Source organism: Oncorhynchus tshawytscha, linkage group LG12, assembly GCF_018296145.1.
Source record: "Oncorhynchus tshawytscha isolate Ot180627B linkage group LG12, Otsh_v2.0, whole genome shotgun sequence".
Lineage (NCBI taxonomy): Eukaryota > Metazoa > Chordata > Actinopteri > Salmoniformes > Salmonidae > Oncorhynchus > Oncorhynchus tshawytscha.
Window position 1 is genome coordinate 31,099,971 of NC_056440.1, and position 20,489 is coordinate 31,120,459.

A 20,489-nucleotide genomic window follows, 5' to 3' on the forward strand; every position below is an offset into this window, starting at 1 on the left:
AGATATGAAGATGTCTTGATAAGAGATAAATATGTATTTCTCTTGTTGAAATAGAATGGGCAGGTTTGGTCCAAAAATACAATAAGTTGAATCAGGTGTGTTAGTGCTGGACTGAAACCAAAGCCTGCACATAGTGGCTTCCAAGACCAGAAAGTGAGGATCAAGCTCAGGTATTATATTGGCTTTACACCAAAGTCACTCTAGTAGAGTAGCATAGGCTATACATAAATCTACCAATGGGTAGATGGATGGATATACTGACATGGAGATACCAGCATTACACCTTGGCATAATGCCACTGTAATGTGGAATATCACCAATTTGACACTGAAGTACATGAATTCAGTTAACCAAACGTTTCTATTAGGCTTTGTTTGCCTTCCATTGATTATGTTTGAATAGATCAAGGATGTTGCTATGCTCAGACATGGATGACACTTTATTGGCATCCCTTTGGCACATGTAGCTCCAACTCGTTTGGATCCGTGCCTGGCTAAGTCTCTCACCGGCATGCCGCGAAGCAGGGACTACGTCAACAACGATGGTTATCCATACATAACATACTTTATGTCAATAATGAGGTAGTTTATCTCAACGTTAAATACATTCTATCCGTTAAAGCAACAATGGTATCATTTATTGAGCATGGTTCAGCAAAATGCCAATGCGATAAAAGTCTAATCATTTGAATAACTTCAGTTGATATTTTTTCTAAGACATTTATGTACGACAAAGCGCGCAATCCATTTGACTAAAATCGCAGGTTATTAAATCACATCTATTAGCCTAAGCAGTATAACGTATACACATTATGTCATCTATTCATTCCGGCAGGCAATAAATAAACATAATAAAGTAATTGAGCATTGTTTCAAGATGCAATTGATACATTCGTGTTGACATAAATTGGACTGGACCATGCCATTGGTTGTCGAGAACTTACCCATAGTCAATGTTGCCACCAATCTGTCCTGTCTATTTTAGCAAATGGAAATTGCAGAAAAGGACTATATGATATTGGTTTGCATGGGTTCAGGTAACATCAGGTAACATTAAATATATTTCACTCTTACTGAAGTTTGCATATGGCGCACAGAAACTTAATTAACAATCAATCAAGTGAATATGCCAGTCAACGGTTGGTTGAAGAGAACAGATACACGGAAAGACATTGACTATTAAAACAAATGAATGTCAATTTTGACTGAATAAATAGGCTAATGAACTCAGTTTGACTTGAGATGACAAGAGGCACTAAAGCTTCATTGTTTTATCAACTCAAATAATAATGTATGTAGGCTATCATTGTCGCGTAATAGGCTGCCCAAGACAACATGAGTTGAATTTCAATGTAGGCTACAGTAAAATGATCACTCAATTAGGCGACTGGAGAGGGGAAGCATGGTCGTGGAGAGAGAAAGCGTGGTCGTGGATGCTGTGTTTTGATTGGGCTATCCAGGAGACTCGTAATGTGCGCAGTCCGATATAAACCCATGCAGACCAGCGCTCTATCTGTCATGCTCGTCAAAAGAAATCAGTGTACGGTCCATGGAAGCCGCATTGTGTAGATGGTAGCCTACTTAGTAACCTAATAGAATTACATTGTTGAAAACACGGCACTGTACATCTTCAGAGCTGTATGAACTATATATCAGACAAGCAAGAAACACTATTTGTATTTTGTTAGATCATCAGTGATTATTGAATAATGCCTTTGAGGACCGGACTTTTTCTTCTAATGGTGCTGATTGCATCTGCATATGAACTGGATCAGAACGAGTCGTATTCACCCAGAAGAGCCCGCTTTTCAGCAAATACCCCTTGTAAGTAACAAACAGTCTCTTTTACAATATTGCATATTTTTGAGCGGATGCGGTGTTCTCATGCACATATTTTTTTTTAATCCTATATTACCTTGTATGCACTGCACAGTATGGGGGGAAATGTTTGCCATTTCATGATATGCAGCTCTGTTTCCAAGTGAACGAACGCCTTGATCGACAGAATAATGAATAGCTCGAACAAGGATAGGTTACTCACCGTTACCGGTGTTTTACCGGCAACAGATGAGTGCGAGTTTCGCAGTGACTGACACCTGTGCTTGAAAGCTGTATACCACCATCAGCTGTTGAATAAATGTTCTATGAACAAATGTCTTTGAATTAATGGTCGTGTGGGTTGGTTAAACCCGATGAGTGACCGGAGAAGAGAACATGAGAGAGATTCATATTTCTTTTAGGACAGATATGGAAATTCATTGATGCAGGTGAGCCCACTTGTATCGTGTGGATCAATGCATCAATGGTTATTTGGTCACTGCCTTTACTGTATTATAAACACTTGTTTTGCTTATAGATTGTGTCACATACTCGACAAGTAATGTCGTTTCAGTGTTGCATATGTCATACAATCGTCTACCTGCACTGTTGCTTTACGCACCGTTAAAGATATATATTTTTTTTTTACCACAATAAATTATTTGCAAGTGTTTGGAAACAACTATGGACCCATCACATTTTAAATGTATTGGTATTCTTCAAAGCAGTCACCAGTGTAAAGTGAAGATACTATTGCTGTAAGATAAATAAATACGGACTACTGCACCCACCTGTGGCTACTGGCTACGGTCTTGACTGGATGAATGAAGCACCTAATGCCAGAACAAACTTGAAGGGGATAGGCCTATCAAAGTGAAAGCAAAGAGGGTGGAAAGACATAGAGATAGATAGAGTACTCATTTTTGTATCTGTGCCATTGTAACATCCGTGACAGCATGGGCAGTGCCATTGAGACAATCTCCATTTTGAAGTTGTCCACCTCCTAATGGAAGGATCAACCAATGAAGTTGGAAGTCCCACCCAGTTGACTACATTAAGGGCTGGCTCTCTACTTTTGGGGGCCCTAAGCGAGATTTGGAGGGATCAGCCAATGAAGTTGGAAGTCACACCCAGTTGACTACATTCAGGGCCGTCTCTAGCCTTTTGGGGGCCCTAAACACTTTAGCATTAAAAAAAAATCTAATTTCCAGAAATTCTACTCATTTAGCCATGGGGTGGATAGAAATGTTGGCAGTTTTAAAGATAACTACCTGCAATTCTACACATTTTGTGTGAGCGTGACTAACAAAATCAATGTGGGCCACCTGAAGGTCATATGAACTGGATCAGAACGAGTCGACCCCTGGGCACGTGCCCTTCGTGTGCAGTCGGTATTCGGTCAATATTACTACAAGTTCAGATAACTGGCTAGACTAATTAACAATAAAAAAATGTTAGCTGACATAGCTAACTGACTGACTAAACAAGAGAAGAACTGTTGATGCACAACCAAATTTCGAACTGTATATTTTACTATTCTAATTCTCAACGGTAAGTTGAGACACTGACTGAGTTCCTAAAATAAAAAGTGGCAGCCTGTAGCCATCCTTGACTACATTAAAATGGAAGCGCTCAATGGCGCTGCCCATGCTAAAATGTCCGTTTGGCTACTAGAGGCCTATATCTTCTCTATGTGGAGACGTTCATTTCTTCGAGGAAGGAATGTTGGCCATTGACCAGGTGTTCTATCCAGACTCAAAGAAGCACAGTGTGCAATGTGTGGCATGATCAGTCGCGATTTTAGCATGTAAATCTTGGTGGGGCAAACAGCCTGTAATCGAACCCGGGGCTGCAGTGGCGCATTAACACTAATTGTTGAATTTGCGATTTTCCAACTTGTGTAATGTTTATGGCCAATGAGCACCGATACGTTTTATCTATAATTTCTCTTCATATGACAAGAATTGAAAAGGATTTGCCAGTAGATTGCTGACTTGAAACATGACTGCTTGTCTAGCTAAGATTTTGAAAGTATGATGTTGACATGATCAGTCCAATCAAAGCTAAGGAAGATGTAACGTGGTTTGATGTCATTTTATCTGTGGCCAATGACATTGAGCCTTCTTGGATGGGCATTTCTAATGTTAGTCTAGGGCAGCACACAAGGGGCCTACATTTGTTTTAGCTCTACCCGTAGATTCTGCGTTGACATAGTGTCCCCATGAGTGACAGAACACTGAGCCAATCACGGCGCAACTAGAGAACATTACCAACCCCTACACTCCGTATTGTCCGCAAGCTGCCCCACCGACACAGAAAGCACTGAGCTAGGCTGAAACACCTGCATTTTGGAGGTGCCTTACTCAAGAAAGCAAAAAAAAGACCATGTTTGTACATGGCTTTATTAAGTCAATGAATGACGTGTCACCACTGGACATGATGCTCGTCCCCAACCACTCATTCCAGTCTGGTCTCATAGACTAGATATAACATAGTAAATGTAAATCCAGGACCCTTATTTATGATATAACAAGGAAGGTTACTTAAGGCAAAAACAAAAGTAGGGTCGCTTGTCAGGGTGGATCGGTTGGCATATAATGCAAACTTCCAACAACCCAAAGGTTGTGTGTTCGAATCTCATCACAGACAACTTTAGCTAATTAGCAACTACTTACTACTTTGCAACTACTTATTATGTTAGCTAACCCTAACCTTAACCCTTTAACCTAACTGCTCCTAACAGAACAGCACACCTTGCCCTTAACTGCACATGCAGAACTAACATCAACATGCATGTCAGTCTTTCCTGATTGAGGGTTGACAAGAAATGTACTGCATCTTGTCTAGATTTTATGATAAATATTACTGTGATGAAAATTCTAGATTGTCTGCATAATCAAATAACATTCAGCTCAGACACCCATACATTTATTTTATTTATTTAATCTTTATTTAACTAGACACCCATACATACCCCACAAGACATGCCACCAGGGGTCTATTCACAGTCCCTGAGTTCAAAACGAATTCACGGCAACGCATAGTTTTATACAGAACCATGACCGCATGGATCTCTCTTCCATCTCCAAGAGTAAAGCAAACAGCAAAATGTCCTTTTAAAAACAGATTAAATAACTCATGGAACGGCGGGGACTGTGAAGGGACACACACAAGCAGACACACTCTAACGGTCAGATTTTTTGTTGTATTATTTGTATTCGTTTTTAGTTGTATTGTTGCATCATTGCATTTTACATTTGTGTGACTGTCCTTGTTTATCGGTGTATCAGTGTTTTGTTACTTGTCATGTTTTTTTGTGGGTTGCAGGAAGAGTAGCTGCTGCTTCTACTAAAGCTAATGGGGATCCAAATTAACAAAACCACTAACCCTAACCCCTAGCCTAGCTAATGTTAGCCACTTAGCAAATGTTAGCATTAGCCACCTAGCCACATAGCTAAGGTTAGCCACAACAAATTGAAATTCATAAAATATTATATGTTTTTCAAATTTGTAACATATTGCACAAATTACAATTTGTAACATATCATATGAATTGTAATTCGTAACATACTGTATCATACAAAATGGAGTCTCCTGGATTTACATTTACTATGTGAAGTCCAGGTTGCTCATTCAGTAGGCTCCCTTTAAGTCCCTTTTCAATGGCTTGCCAACTGAAACTGCCCATAGTATTTCAACTAAGCACGGCCCCTTAAAAGTGATGATATTGTATAGCAATAAAAAATAAAAATAAATAATGGCCTAGGTCTACATTGCAGGGGGCTGTCTACCACCATGTATTCTGTTTACCGGTAAATTAGTTGATGGAATAAGTGCTCATGCACTCTTTCCAAAAATGTGTATATGATATGTTTTTCTATAGCCTACATTCTCAGAAAGGCAGTTGTATTAACAGTCCCATAAAATGAGCAGAGCAGTGAAAGGCCTAAATTAGGAGATAATTGAATATGAGGTGTTATCTAGGTGTGATCATTAAGCCCTTATTTGTTATTTAAACCAATGCAGAGGTTACATCAGACTAAGTATCTGCAGCATTGGCCTCCTTGGTCCTACCAATAAGAGATACAGAGGGGGTGTGCATCTTTAGAAATACCATTTCTATATTTCTATGCGTGCATCCACAGAATGTGGACATTATCTAACGACCTGAGAGAAACTCGGTGGAGGGACAGTTTGATTCGTGATTAGAGTGTTCTACCACTTAGAGATCACTTATCTGCTTGACAGCCATAGCGATTCATTGCTGATTTGCTAGTTAATTAGTGTGGGCTCGGCTGGACCCAAAAGGTTCAATGAATGAGAGTGCATCCATTTGTGATACAGTACATCAGCTCATTGTCACAATTGCTGTATGCTTACCATGAACTTGTCCCAGTCTTACTAAATGGACATTAGAGGCACTCATTGGAAGACATTTTGGGGTTTTCTGGATACTTTAGATCTTTGCCTTGTCAGAGTAGTTTACACAGCTGTGTATATCAGCTTGCTCTTTAATATTAAGTCTGAGGCTATATTAATGTGACACATGCACATTAGATCTATTTCTGAGGAATGGGGCAGTGACCCATGGTGGGCAGGGTACTTGACTGTACTGTTAAGTGTGCACAGTTCATGGTGATGAGTGTCAGAGGTGGTTTGGCACACCTTCCAATTGAGCATAATATTATTGCCTTGTCACATGAGGGTAATGGAAACAAGGGGTCTGGTGCCAAAAGTGAAAGTCAGCAGAACCTGATCCTGAATAAGCAACACTCGCACCAGTGTGTGTGGGTGTGACATGCCATGACTCCATAAGAGACCTTTGGGTATTTGTGGTGCAGTTGGTCACAAGTCTGTTCCAAGAACCAAAATGCTGGAATATCCATAAAATTCTTTCCCAGGAAGAGGAAATGTAATTATCTTAAATTGTCTCCCAGTCTTAAAGGGTTTGACGTGTCCAGTGACCAGTCAAGTTGTAATTTGTCTGAATATTGATGATATCGGCATAGAATCAACTATGCATGTAAATTCTCATCCGATCACTTCCTTGTTTGGTTCACAACCAATACAGACTTATCTTTCAATTCTTGTTGAGAGGTACATGGTAGTCTGCCCCCTTCTAATGATCCCTTCCCTCTGTCTACAGCTGATGTGGCACGCTGTCTGAACAGTGCCCTCCAAGTAGGCTGTGGAGCTTTCGCCTGCCTGGAGAACTCCACGTGTGACACAGATGGCATGCACGACATCTGCAAGTCCTTTCTCTACAGTGCAGCTAAATTTGACACTCAGGTATGATCATTCTTCCTCTCTTCAAATCTGACACAATATGTTGCAGTAGATTGAACCTGTGAACTGAAGTTGAGTCATGTTCTGTGGTATGACTATGATGTGTGGTTTTGTGCAGGGCAAAGCCTTTGTTAAAGAGAGCCTCAAGTGCATTGCCAATGGCATCACCTCAAAGGTGTTCCCCACCATCCGCCGCTGCTCCACCTTCCAAAGAATGATCTCAGAGGTTCAGGAGGAGTGCTACAGCAAGCTAGATATCTGCACTATCGCCCGCATCAACCCAGATGCCATTGGAGAGGTGGCACAGCTCCCAAGCCACTTCCCCAACAGGTGAGTTCCTAGAAAACGTGGGTCAAAGGGCTTCCATTTCTGTTTAACTTTATCTTAGTACAACAAAAGCTATCCATTTGATACACTCACTCTATTGAAGGAAATACATTTCAATGGGCTCCCAAAACATACTTTGAAATTGTACAGCAACAAAAATGCATGCTGCATCCTCTTGTAGGTTTTACGGTAAGCTCCTCCAGAGCCTGATGGACTGTGATGAGGAGACTGTGGACCTGGTGAGGGCCAGTATGGTGTCCAGGCTCGGCCCAGAGATGACTATTCTCTTCCAGCTGCTGCAGAACAAGCCCTGCCCCTCGGCTGCTGCTGCTATTGCTGCTGCCATTCCAACTGGAGTGGAGGGCCGTGGGAGCTTGCAGTGGTCCATGGGTCCACACATGTATAAGATCCAGCCTGGTCTACGCAACAGAGACTCTGCCAGCCATTTAGGCAAGAAGCGTGCCACTGGTGACAGCTCCTAACTCCCACTCAGATCCGGAAACTACACACACCCCTCAAAAACATAAACACGCTAACAGTGGTCTCTTCACTTGGGTATTTAAGAATCATTCCTCTCCAGACTGGAAAATAACATGCACCTCTAAGAGAATAGCCAATGTGTTTCAAGTATGTTTAACATCAAAGTTTGAGTTGTTGTGTGAGGTACCTTAGGTTTGAGAGGATCCCCTCCCCTAAACTATTTCCTAACTCTTATCACTCACACTGTTTGTTCATTGAACATGTTATTGTAGCACCACAACTTGGCCCTGTTCATTCCTGTTCACTTCCCATACTTGATATAGAATCATCTGAGAGCCAAGTATGATCTGAGAGCCTAGTGAGGATGATGTCCCTCTAAGTTTTCTGTCTAGGATTTCAAGCATAAACCTGCAGGTATGGTTCATCTCTATAGAGCACAAGTGTTCCCAAATAATTTTGGTTGCAATATTCAAATGTGCACCCATTAGTAGAATATCAATTGATAAATCAACAATATCTTCATCAATAGATAATTATTAATAGACATTTCATACAGTTTATGTGAGATATTTCTATATTATGAGATTAGTCAAATGAGTGTGCTATATAAATCAGTGTCACGTAGTCACTGACACAAACAGGATTTATTTATTTATTAATTATTAGTCTCAGATAGCCACAGCTAGCTCTGTGAGAGAGGCGTGTCCCTCAGATGAGAGCAATCCTAATCAACTTTGCGCAGGAAACTACTTTAGACCGACCAAATAACTTGAAACCACCCAAAATGTTATTCAAACCAGACTTAAATGTGGTGGAAGGTGTTTAGCTAATGCCAAATACCAGAGAATATAGCATTGTTTAGATACAACTATATATGTTCTGTCCTGAAACACTCAGTTCACAATAAGTACGGACCAGCAGTGTAACTTATGAGCAGGTGACCCCCTGAGATTGATAGAGGTCACCCCCTTGGACTGATGAACAATATTCTCCCTGGTGAATATGACACGGAGGGGTTGGATCATACACACTGACTTCCAGTGTTGATAATGACTATTTAAAAGCCTTGTTGGTATAACATTGATATTTATTTTCCTACTATATTTAACTTGTTATTTTATGATGTTGCTGTAGTTTTAGTTACAGATATAACATTTTAAAGTGCAGTTTGGTCATGGCTCCTATTTCAATGGGGGCTCATGATCAAATACTATAGTATCTGCCACTCTCCACGCTTTCCGCTCTGTTGACTGAATAGGACCCATGGTATGCCTCTGTGCTGGACATAGGGGAACAACATTGTCACTTATGTACTGTTGCAAGGGGACTTTGTGTTTATTTTCCAAACCCAGTTAATAATGTTATAAAGGTAGAGAGAAATTGTGGTCAAGCCATTCATTGTACATTTAACAAACAGCTAAACTTGAAGACGGAACTGCAAAGCATTTGCTGAATCTATTCTTAACATCATGCAAAATAATGTATCTCTCAGAAAGCTTACCCTAGTGACATAACTCCTTCACTGCTTCAACAGGGGGAGATTAATTCATAAGATTTTGAGCAGTGTATTCTCACAGTGCACATGCCTGGCTGAGGGAGACGTACAACAGGGGGAGATTAATTCATAAGATTTTGAGCAGTGTATTCTCACAGTGCACATGCCTGGCTGAGAGAGACGTACTTCAGGGGGAAAGAACGTTAAAGAGATGTGATGGTTTTACAGTACAAAATCATTTGAAATGTTAAAAACGCACAAACCTATGCAATAATCTCTCATATGGAGGATTCACAGTAACACACAAACATGCCCTTTGTCACAAACAAAGTCAGCTGATGCTGAATATATATGTGGCAGCAGCTTATTTGCTCCCATACTTATAGTGAAGTAGCAGACAACGTGCCCCTGGACTCCCCCTTTCTGTTGCCGACTTTGTTGCTGTGGTCTCTGTTGTATTGTTTTTTTGTTTAGTATTTTTCTTGGGATATAATATCTTGCTTTTAGTAGCAATATTGTGTATATTCAAAATAAAAAAGTAAGGAAAAAAATCCCTCAGAAATGTTAAGACTGTATTACTTATGTTACATGTGCACTTTGCATCTCTTATGACCACTAAAGGGCCACTGAATCGTTCAACACTTGTGATGGGTTGGGGCTACATCCTTTCTGTACTGTTAATATCTCTGTCTGTAATAGCTGGACAAATCCAGAACAGTTGCTGCTAAAGAATAGCTTGCTCCCTTGTATGATGGATTATAATTTCCCCTAAAACATTTACTTGGATATCTTTGGTAAAAACCCATTCACAGAACCTGGCATCAATCTGTATACTTGCATTTTACATTCAGTTTGGCACTTCTTCTGGAATTTGTACATTTCTTTGAATGTTGCTTGCAGTGAATATATGCCAATTGTATTCTGTTTATTTCCTCTCCCTTGAGACTATGCTTATACATCCAAGTTCTGGGTAACTTCAGAGAATGTATCTTATATTGAATGTCTGTTCTGTTGAGGATGTGCCCAAACCTAGATGGTTCATTATCGTATTTTAGAATGTGTGTTTCGTTTAAAGGTGGTGTATGAAAGTCTGAGAATTAAATTAAATTAACAGACTTACAAGTCATATTTTGTTATTTCAAGACATGTTTTGTTCATTAGCCTTTTACTGCAGTGGGCTAAATCAGGGTCACACAATGTTTCTTGGTAGTCTTAAACAAATCTATTTTAGGTGTGTTCATAAATTCACTCTGAAGTACCAGTGTGCTCTGGGCGTTTGTAAATTCATAGCTTTTTCAGAGCACACACCGCACGCTCTGGCCGAGGAGTAGGGTTGATCCAAGCTTCCTGACCTCACAACTGCACTTAGACACCCAAGCTAACTGGCTGAAGTTTGCTTGCTTGCTAGCTACTTCCAGACACAAATGACAGAACACCTCACTCTGACCAGTTTACTCGCCCCAGCAGAGCTTATTTTCATGTTATGTAGAGCGTTGTTGACTAATTGTGCTGCTGGCAACAATTTAATTACGTCTTTTGCCAACATTTACTGACACCGGTCATAAATTGCTCAGTTATTCTGTGCTTTTGCACACTCAGACGAGAGTGCCCGGAAATCGGCGTAGATAGCCTGAGTGGATTTACAAACGCACCCTTTGAAACAAAAGCATACACCTCACACACGTGGTTATGGGCTTGATAAATGAAGACACCTGTACCCTGTAAGATATAGCGTTGAAATGTATTCCATTTTTAGTTTGCATCCCAATATTACACTTTGTATACATCACAGAACACTGAAATATAACAAAACCTTTTGCAAAGAAACACTGGATTTTTTGCGTTAAAAATATACATGTTTATGAATTATGAATAATTCCACCCATGAGGCCACTAATTCCACCCATTTGGTCATTTGACTGCAGGAAAGGGCTACGCTATTTGTTGCAAATCAAGATTAGGGTGAATTTTGGGTGGTAGGCCTACTGCATTATTAGCTAGATCTATAGCTAAATCTATCCATAGTGAAATCATCAGCAGCAGTTTCTTTTGATACACTATACGTTTAGGGCAGGTTGGGGACTGGGCTCCCTGAACTCTGGAACTTCATGGTACTCGTTCTTCTCAAGACTTGAAATCAATATAAATACAGTATATGTATACTTTTGCCAGAATTAAAACTATTGGGGTGATTAATAAGAATTACATCTTAATCGTAGTGACAGTTACTTTACTTTCAAATTCGTAGATGAAATTAATCAGTAAGACATTTGAGGAGATTGCTTGCTGAAGTTCCTAATACAGTAGCTACTGTATGTTAAGCATGATTGATCCTTGTGAATCACTTGCACTTTAATACATACTCATCTACATATATACCCATACTGTAGATATGTATGGGGGTTTTCTCTGTGCTGAAACTTATGAAAGATACAAATGTATCATCTGTGTGTCTTTGCTGATTAGAAATAAACTATTATCATATCTGGCATATGGTATCAAATGTGTTGACTGCGTTCATTTTACTAACATGTAAACTTTGTTCTGCTAACACATACTGTACATCTAAACTTCAAATCTGAAAAAGAAGTGCAATTATTAGCGGTGAATATCTATAAATAATTGTACTGTAATGAGTTGCTATTTGTCTGATGACTTTATATGCAGTTCCATCACTTGAGAGTAGATGTGCATATCACAATGGCCAATATTGATCTCCAGTCTGATTCAGAATAGGGAAGCTTGCTACCAATACCATAGAATATTACACAAGCCAGCCATATCTCCTCAGTGCTTTCTGGCTGTGACAAATCTGCTAGGACCCATGAAGTAGAAAACAAGGACAAATAGAGCATGTCCTTATGAAAATGAACTTTCTTAAACTTGAGCACAAACGAGCTGATACTGCAAAGTGCCTGTATCATTGGAGTACCCCAGGAAAAGAGAGAGCGGTACGCAAGTGGCTGCATGACCGCTATCTCAGTCAGAGGCAGATATCATTTCATGCCAATTTGGAAGAGTCCTGTAGGGCTTTCTCATCAGCAGCACTCCAGTCCCAAGGAATAGGTGATGCAGCTTCTCTGCATAGAGTGATTCCAACATGTTCTGCTTTTAAAGAGGCACTCACATGGAAGTCATCAGCCCATTCTCTTGCACAGTGCAGAGCACTAGCCTCTTTTACGACAAGTATAGATGTTTAAAGACCCAATTCAGCCATTTTAATATCAAAACAAATCAAATGTATTTATATAGCCCTTCGTACATCAGCTGATATCTCAAAGTGCTGTACAGAAACCCAGCCTAAAACCTAGGAAAAACTCCCTAGAAAGGCCGAAACCTAGGAAGAAACCTAAAGAGGAACCAGGCTATGAGGGGTGGCCAGTCCTCTTCTGGCTGTGCTGGGTGGAGATTATAACAGAACATGGCCAAGATGTTCAAATGTTCATAAATGACCAGCATGGTCAAATAATAATAATCACAGTAGTTGTCGAGGGTGCAGCAAGTCAGCACCTCAGGAGTAAATGTCAGTTGGCTTTTCATAGCCGATCATTAAGAGTACCTCTACCACTCCTGCTGTCTCTAGAGAGTTGAAAACAGCAGGTCTGGGACAGGTAGCACGTCCGGTGAACTGGTCAGGATTCCATAGCCGCAGACAGAACAGTTGAAACTGGAGCAGCAGCACGGCCAGGTGGACTGGGGACAGCAAGGAGTCATCATGCCAGGTAGTCCTGAGGCATGGTCCTAGGGCTCAGGTCCTCTGAGAGAAAGAGAGAAAGAGAGAATTAGAGAGAGCATACTTAAATTCACACAGGACACTGTATAAGACAGTACTAACAAACTGACCCTAGCCCCCCGACACATAAACTACTGCAGCATAAATACTGGAGGCTGAGACACTGTGGCCCCATCCGATGATACCCCCTGACAGGGCCAAACAGGAAGGATATGACCCCACCCACTTTGCCAAAGCACAGCCCCCACACCACTAGAGGGATATCTTCAACCACCAACTTACCATCCTGAGACAAGGCCGAGTATAGCCCACAAAGATCTCCGCCAAGGCACAACCCAAGGGGGGGCGCCAACCCAGACAGGAAGATCACGTCAGTGACTCAACCCACTCAAGTGACGCACCCCTCCTAGGGACGGCATGAAAGAGCACCAGTAAGCCAGTGACTCAGCCCCTGTAATAGGGTTAGAGGCAGAGAATCCCAGTGGAGAGAGGGGAACCGGCCAGGCAGAGACAGCAAGGGTCAGTTCGTTGCTCCAGTGCCTTTCCGTTCACCTTCACACTCCTGGGCCAGACTACACTCAATCATATGACCCACTGAAGAGATGAGTCTTCAGTAAAGACTTAAAGGTTGAGACCGAGTCTGCGTCTCTCACATGGGTAGGCAGACCATTCCATAAAAATGGAGCTCTATAGGAGAAAGCCCTGCCTCCAGCTGTTTGCTTAGAAATTCTAGGGACAATTAGGAGGCCTGCGTCTTGTGACCATAGCGTATGTGTAGGTATGTACAGCAGGACCAACTCAGAAAGATAGGTAGGAGCAAGCCCATGTAATGCTTTGTAGGTTAGCAGTAAAACCTTGAAATCAGCCCTTGCCTTAACAGGAAGCCAGTGTAGGGAGGCTAGCACTGGAGTAATATGATCAAAATGTTTGGTTCTAGTCAGGATTCTAGCAGTGTATTTAGCACTAACTGAAGTTTATTTAGTGCTTTATCCGGGTAGCCGGAAAGTAGAGCATTGCAGTAGTCTAACCTAGAAGTAACAAAAGCATGGATTCATGTTTCTGTATCATTTTTGGACAGAAAGTTTCTGATTATTGCAATGTTACGTAAATCTGTCCTTGAAACAGTCTTGATATGTTCGTCAAAAGAGAGATCAGGGTACAGAGTAACGCAGAGGTCCTTCACAGATTTATTTGAGACGACTGTACAACCATCAAGATTAATTGTCAGATTCAACAGAAGATCTCTTTGTTTCTTGGGACCTAGAACAAGCATCTCTGTTTTGTCCGAGTTTAAAAGTAGAAAGTTTGCAGCCATCCACTTCCTTATGTCTGAAACACAGGCTTCTAGCGAGGGCAATTTTGGGGCTTCCCCATATTTTATTGAAATGTACAGCTGTGTGTCATCCGCATAGCAGTGAAAGTTAACATTATGTTTTCGAATGACATCCCCAACAGGTAAAATATATAGTGAAAACAATAGTGGTCCTAAAACGGAACCTTGAGGAACATCGAAATTTACAGTTGATTTGTCAGAAGACAAACCATTTACAGAGACAAACTGATATCTTTCCGACAGATAAGATCTAAATCAGGCCAGAACTTGTCCGTGTAGACCAATTCGAGTTTCCAATCTCTCCAAAAGAATGTGGTGATCGATGGTATCAAAAGCAGCACTAAGGTCTAGGAGCACGAGGACAGATGCAGAGCCTCGGTCTGATGCCATTAAAAGGTCATTTACCACCTTCACAAGTGCAGTTTCAGTGCTATGATGGGGTCTAAAACCAGACTGAAGCATTTCATATTCATTGTTTGTCTTCAGGAAGGCAGTGAGTTGCTGCGCAACAGATTTTTTTTAAATTTCTGAGAGGAATGGAAGATTCGATATAGGCCAATAGTTTTTTATATTTTCTGGGGCAAGGTTTGGCTTTTTCAAGAGAGGCTTTATTACTGCCACTTTTAGTGAGTTTGGTACACATCCGGTGGATAGAGAGCCGTTTATTATGTTCAACATAGGAGGGCCAAGCACAGGAAGCAGCTCTTTCAGTAGTTTAGTTGGAATAGGGTTCAGTATGCAGCTTGAAGGTTTAGAGGCCATGATTATTTTCATCATTGTGTCAAGAGATATAGTACTAAAACACTTGAGTGTCTCTATTGATCCTAGGTCCTGGCAGAGTTGTGCAGACTCAGGACAACTGAGCTTTGAAGGAATATGCAGATTTAAAGAGAAGTCCGTAATTTGCTTTCTAATAATCATGATCTTTTCCTCAAAGAGGTTCATGAATTTATTACTGCTGTAGTGAAAGCCATCCTCACTTGGGGAATGCTGCTTTTTAGTTAGCTTTGCAACAGTATCAAAAATAAATTTTGGATTGTTCTTATTTTCCTCAATTAAGTTGGAAAAATAGGATGATCGAGCAGCAGTGAGGGCTCTTCGATACTGCACGGTACTGTCTTTCCAAGCTAGTCGGAAGACTTCCCGTTTTTGAATATCAATATGAAAACAATTCTGGGCAACAATTAAGTACCTTACTGTAATAGATTTCCATTAAAATGGACAAAAAATTGCTTTTAGGAAAAAATGATTTCTCAAGCAAGAATTTTGCTAGGAGAATCTGACTGCTGATAGGTACTTTTCAGAGTAGGAGGCCGTTACTTCTATTGCTAGAGCAAAAGACTCACCTGCTGCGTACTGACTTTGGTACCAATGAACCTGACGTTTCTACTAATCGCAATGCTCCTCAGTGGCCAACAACTTGCCTTTGAGCCAATCAGAGAGCATTAATCTCCACATCAGGGAGCCGACAGGAGTGACAAGAAAAAGGAAAAAATAGTGGCACTTTTTACAGTCTAATCCACACCCTTTTTATCAGAATTGTTCTAACTAAAGCAATACATGTTTTTTTCTAGAGCAAGTCTACATATTTCACGTCTAACTACAGAACTCAAATCCTTCTGTTCACCTGATTTAGAATTCCTCACAATCAAATGTAGACCGCATTATCTACCAAGAGAATTCTCTTCGATTATAATCACAGCCGTATATATCCCCCCCCAAGCAGACACATCGATGGCTCTGAACGAACTTTATTTAACTCTCTGCAAACTGGAAACGATTTATCCGGAGGCTGCATTCATTGTAGCTGGGGATTTTAACAAGGCTAATCTGAAAACAAGACTCCCTAAATTTTATCAGCATATCGATTGCGCAACCAGGGGTGGAAAGACCCTGGATCATTGTTACTCTAACTTCCGCGACGCATATAAGGCCCTGCCCCGCCCCCTTTCGGAAAAGCTGACCACGACTCCATTTTGTTGATCCCTGCCTACAGACAGAAACTAAAACAAGAGGCTCCCACGCTGAGGTCTGTCCAACGCTGGTCCGACCAAGCTGACTCCACACTCCAAGACTGCTTCCATCACGTGGACTGGGAGATCTTTCGTATTGCGTCAGACAACAACATTGACGAATACGCTGATTCGGTGTGCGAGTTCATTAGAACGTGCGTTGAAGATGTCGTTCCCATAGCAACGATTAAAACATTCCCTAACCAGAAACCGTGGATTGATGGCAGCATTCGTGTGAAACTGAAGGCGCGAACCACTGCTTTTAATCAGGGCAAGGTGTCTGGTAACATGACTGAATACAAACAGTGCAGCTATTCCCTCCGCAAGGCTATCAAACAAGCTAAGCGCCAGTACAGAGACAAAGTAGAATCTCAATTCAACGGCTCAGACACAAGAGGCATGTGGCAGGGTCTACAGTCAATCACAGACTACAGGAAGAAACCCAGCCCAGTCACGGACCAGGATGTCTTGCTCCCAGGCAGACTAAATAACTTTTTGCCCGCTTTGAGGACAATACAGTGCCACTGACACGGCCTGCAACGAAAACATGCGGTCTCTCCTTCACTGCAGCCGAAGTGAGTAAGACATTTAAACGTGTTAACCCTCGCAAGGCTGCAGGCCCAGACGGCATCCCCAGCCGCGCCCTCAGAGCATGCGCAGACCAGCTGGCCGGTGTGTTTACGGACATATTCAATCAATCCCTATACCAGTCTGCTGTTCCCACATGCTTCAAGAGGGCCACCATTGTTCCTGTTCCCAAGAAAGCTAAGGTAACTGAGCTAAACGACTACCGCCCGTAGCACTCACATCCGTCATCATGAAGTGCTTTGAGAGACTAGTCAAGGACCATATCACCTCCACCCTACCTGACACCCTAGACCCACTCCAATTTGCTTACCGCCCAAATAGGTCCACAGACGATGCAATCTCAACCACACTGCACACTGCCCTAACCCATCTGGACAAGAGGAATACCTATGTGAGAATGCTGTTCATCGACTACAGCTCGGCATTCAACACCATAGTACCCTCCAAGCTCGTCATCAAGCTCGAGACCCTGGGTCTCGACCCCGCCCTGTGCAACTGGGTACTGGACTTCCTGACGGGCCGCCCCCAGGTGGTGAGGGTAGGCAACAACATCTCCTCCCCGCTGATCCTCAACACTGGGGCCCCACAAGGGTGCGTTCTGAGCCCTCTCCTGTACTCCCTGTTCACCCACGACTGCGTGGCCACGCACGCCTCCAACTCAATCATCAAGTTTGCGGACGACACAACAGTGGTAGGCTTGATTACCAACAACGACGAGACGGCCTACAGGGAGGAGGTGAGGGCCCTCGGAGTGTGGAGTCAGGAAAATAACCTCACACTCAGCGTCAACAAAACTAAGGAGATGATTGTGGACTTCAGGAAACAGCAGAGGGAACACCCCCCATCCACATCGATGGAACAGTAGTGGAGAGGGTAGCAAGTTTTAAGTTCCTCGGCATACACATCACAGACAAACTGAATTGGTCCACTCACACAGACAGCATCGTGAGGAAGGCGCAGCAGCGCCTCTTCAACCTCAGGAGGCTGAAGAAATTCGGCTTGTCACCAAAAGCACTCACAAACTTCTACAGATGCACAATCGAGAGCATCCTGGCGGGCTGTATCACCGCCTGGTATGGCAACTGCACCGCCCTCAACCGTAAGGCTCTCCAGAGGGTAGTGAGGTCTGCACAACGCATCACCGGGGGCAAACTACCTGCCCTCCAGGACACCTACACCACCCGATGCTACAGGAAGGCCATAAAGATCATCAAGGACATCAACCACCCGAGCCACTGCCTGTTCACCCCGCTGTCATCCAGAAGGCGAGGTCAGTACAGGTGCATCAAAGCTGGGACCGAGAGACTGAAAAACAGCTTCTATCTCAAGGCCATCAGACTGTTAAACAGCCACCACTAACATTGAGTGGCTACTGCCAACACACTGTCAATGACACTGACTCTACTCCAGCCACTTTAATAATGGGAATTGATGGGAAATTATGTAAATATATCACTAGCCACTTTAAACAATGCTACCTTATATAATGTTACTTACCCTACATTATTCATCTCAAATGCATGCGTAGATACTGTACTCTATATCATCGACTGCATCCTTATGCAATACATGTATCACTAGCCACTTTAACTATGCCACTTGGTTTACATACTCATCTCATATGTATATACTGTACTCGATATCATCTACTGTATCTTGCCTATGCTGCTCTGTACCATCACTCATTCATATATCCTTATGTACATATTCTTTATCCCCTTACACTGTGTATAAGACAGTAGTTTTTTGGAATTGTTAGTTAGATTACTTGTTCGTTATTACTGCATTGTCGGAACTAGAAGCACAAGCATTTCGCTACACTCGCATTAACATCTGCTAACCATGTGTATGTGACAAATAAAATTTGATTTGATTTGATTTTGATTTGAGTTTTGTGCATGAAGAATGATTATTTTGTTAGCTTGCTAACTGAGCAAAGCAGTCACACACACTTCACATGACACAAATGGGGTGGCAAGTGCAGCACGATATACACAACACTAAATGATCCTTAAGAGGTTTTAAATGTAAAAAATGAGCGCAGCTAGATAGCATTGACTATACCATAAAGCAACACAGACATACATGCACTGCCAAACAACGCAACTGCCCTTACAAAAAAATATTGCAGTAAAAGTGTAGTAAATGCCGTCAACTGTGGTATTTTGAATGCAGTAATTGCATAATAACTGCAGTGTACTGCAGTTGATCTGCAGATATACTGCACTCTAACTGCAAACTTCTGGTTTGGAGTATTTTAACAAGGCTGAGTGGCTGATGACTTCAAGGTCTTTGCTGTGTGAACACAAAAGAGATGGACTGCCGACACTGTTCAGAGGTGCTAAGTACTGTCGGCAGGCAAAAGTTTGACAATCCTACCGGTGTGTTTGAGCTATTATTGGCAGAGAGATTTGGAACTCTCTTTGTTATTGGTCTATTAACCAATGTACCACATGGTGATGTCCCCATTGAAAGCTGAAACTACCACCCATGCAAACCTGCTGATTAGAAGGTACTGTGTAGATTGCATTTTCAACAAGCAACTATCAGGACATTTTTTCCTAAATTTCCAGTGTTAGTTACATCAGCTATTCTACAATATGATATAAAACTCAAGACAATCTAGTTTTTGAATGCATTGGGCCTTTAAATGTCCTTAAAGGAATCCAAGTGCAACAAACATGTACTTCTCTATTTGTCATTTATGATAACACGTCATGCGTTTGTGAGGAGACAATTAAAGCAGAGATTTACTGGTGTGGTTGCATCTGACCACAGGGGGGCATTCTCTTCACTGGATAAAAATACATAGTGGACATGAAGCACATGTATTTTGTCTAGAGGTGCTCTGCACACCTTACTCAACATGTGTGATGAGTGGGCATTCTGCACTTGCTTGACAAAGCCATAAACAGAAAAGCAAGTCTTCTTAGAGGCCTATTGTACCATGCCTTTAATCAGATGATGGATGAAGGTCCCAGATCATCTAGCTCAACCCTCTTGTAACCCTTCCAATTTATTCTCACAGATTTGATGTTCTGAAATGTGGCAGATTAAATATAATCTATCTTGGAAGAACTACATGTAATTACTCTTCATTAACATCATTAGGCTGGCCAGCATGCCTCCAAAATATCTGTACACCGTCTGTCAACAATGTGATAAGATCATTGCACTATTATCAATGCGGTAAGCAGATCCTGCTTCTCCCTCTGCATTAGATATTCATTATGTCTTTCTCTTCCCATAAAACTTGACATATTCATCGGCAGCGTGACAAATCAGATGTGCAGTGAAATGGAGTGTGACTGAGAAGAGCAGTGGAGGATTATATCCAACAGGCAATCTCTCCACAATCCCTTCTTTTGACTGGGGAAATACCCAGGGACGAGAATGAGATGGAATGTAACTACAGATA

The 20,489-nt window shown here is 41.8% G+C and overlaps 1 protein-coding gene across 1 annotated transcript; it reads left to right on the forward strand.

The window, feature by feature from the left end:
• The first annotated feature begins 1,200 nt into the window (after positions 1 to 1,200).
• On the forward strand, positions 1,201 to 11,887 carry stc1 (stanniocalcin 1). The gene is made up of 4 exons (XM_024438821.2): positions 1,201 to 1,823; positions 6,964 to 7,106; positions 7,222 to 7,433; positions 7,612 to 11,887. The coding sequence occupies exons 1-4, from the start codon at positions 1,709 to 1,711 to the stop codon at positions 7,910 to 7,912; spliced, it is 771 nt and encodes a 256-aa protein (XP_024294589.1). The 5' UTR covers positions 1,201 to 1,708; the 3' UTR covers positions 7,913 to 11,887.
• Positions 11,888 to 20,489: the final 8,602 nt, after the last annotated feature.

Excerpts from the sequence above, each read along its gene's own strand:
- stc1 (XM_024438821.2), top strand. The coding sequence starts at position 1,709 with ATGCCTTTGAGGACCGGACTTTTTCTTCTAATGGTGCTGATTGCATCT. Across the intron at positions 1,824-6,963 it reads CTTTTCAGCAAATACCCCTT|CTGATGTGGCACGCTGTCTG; the intron begins GTAAGTAACAAA and ends CTCTGTCTACAG. Across the intron at positions 7,434-7,611 it reads CCAAGCCACTTCCCCAACAG|GTTTTACGGTAAGCTCCTCC; the intron begins GTGAGTTCCTAG and ends ATCCTCTTGTAG.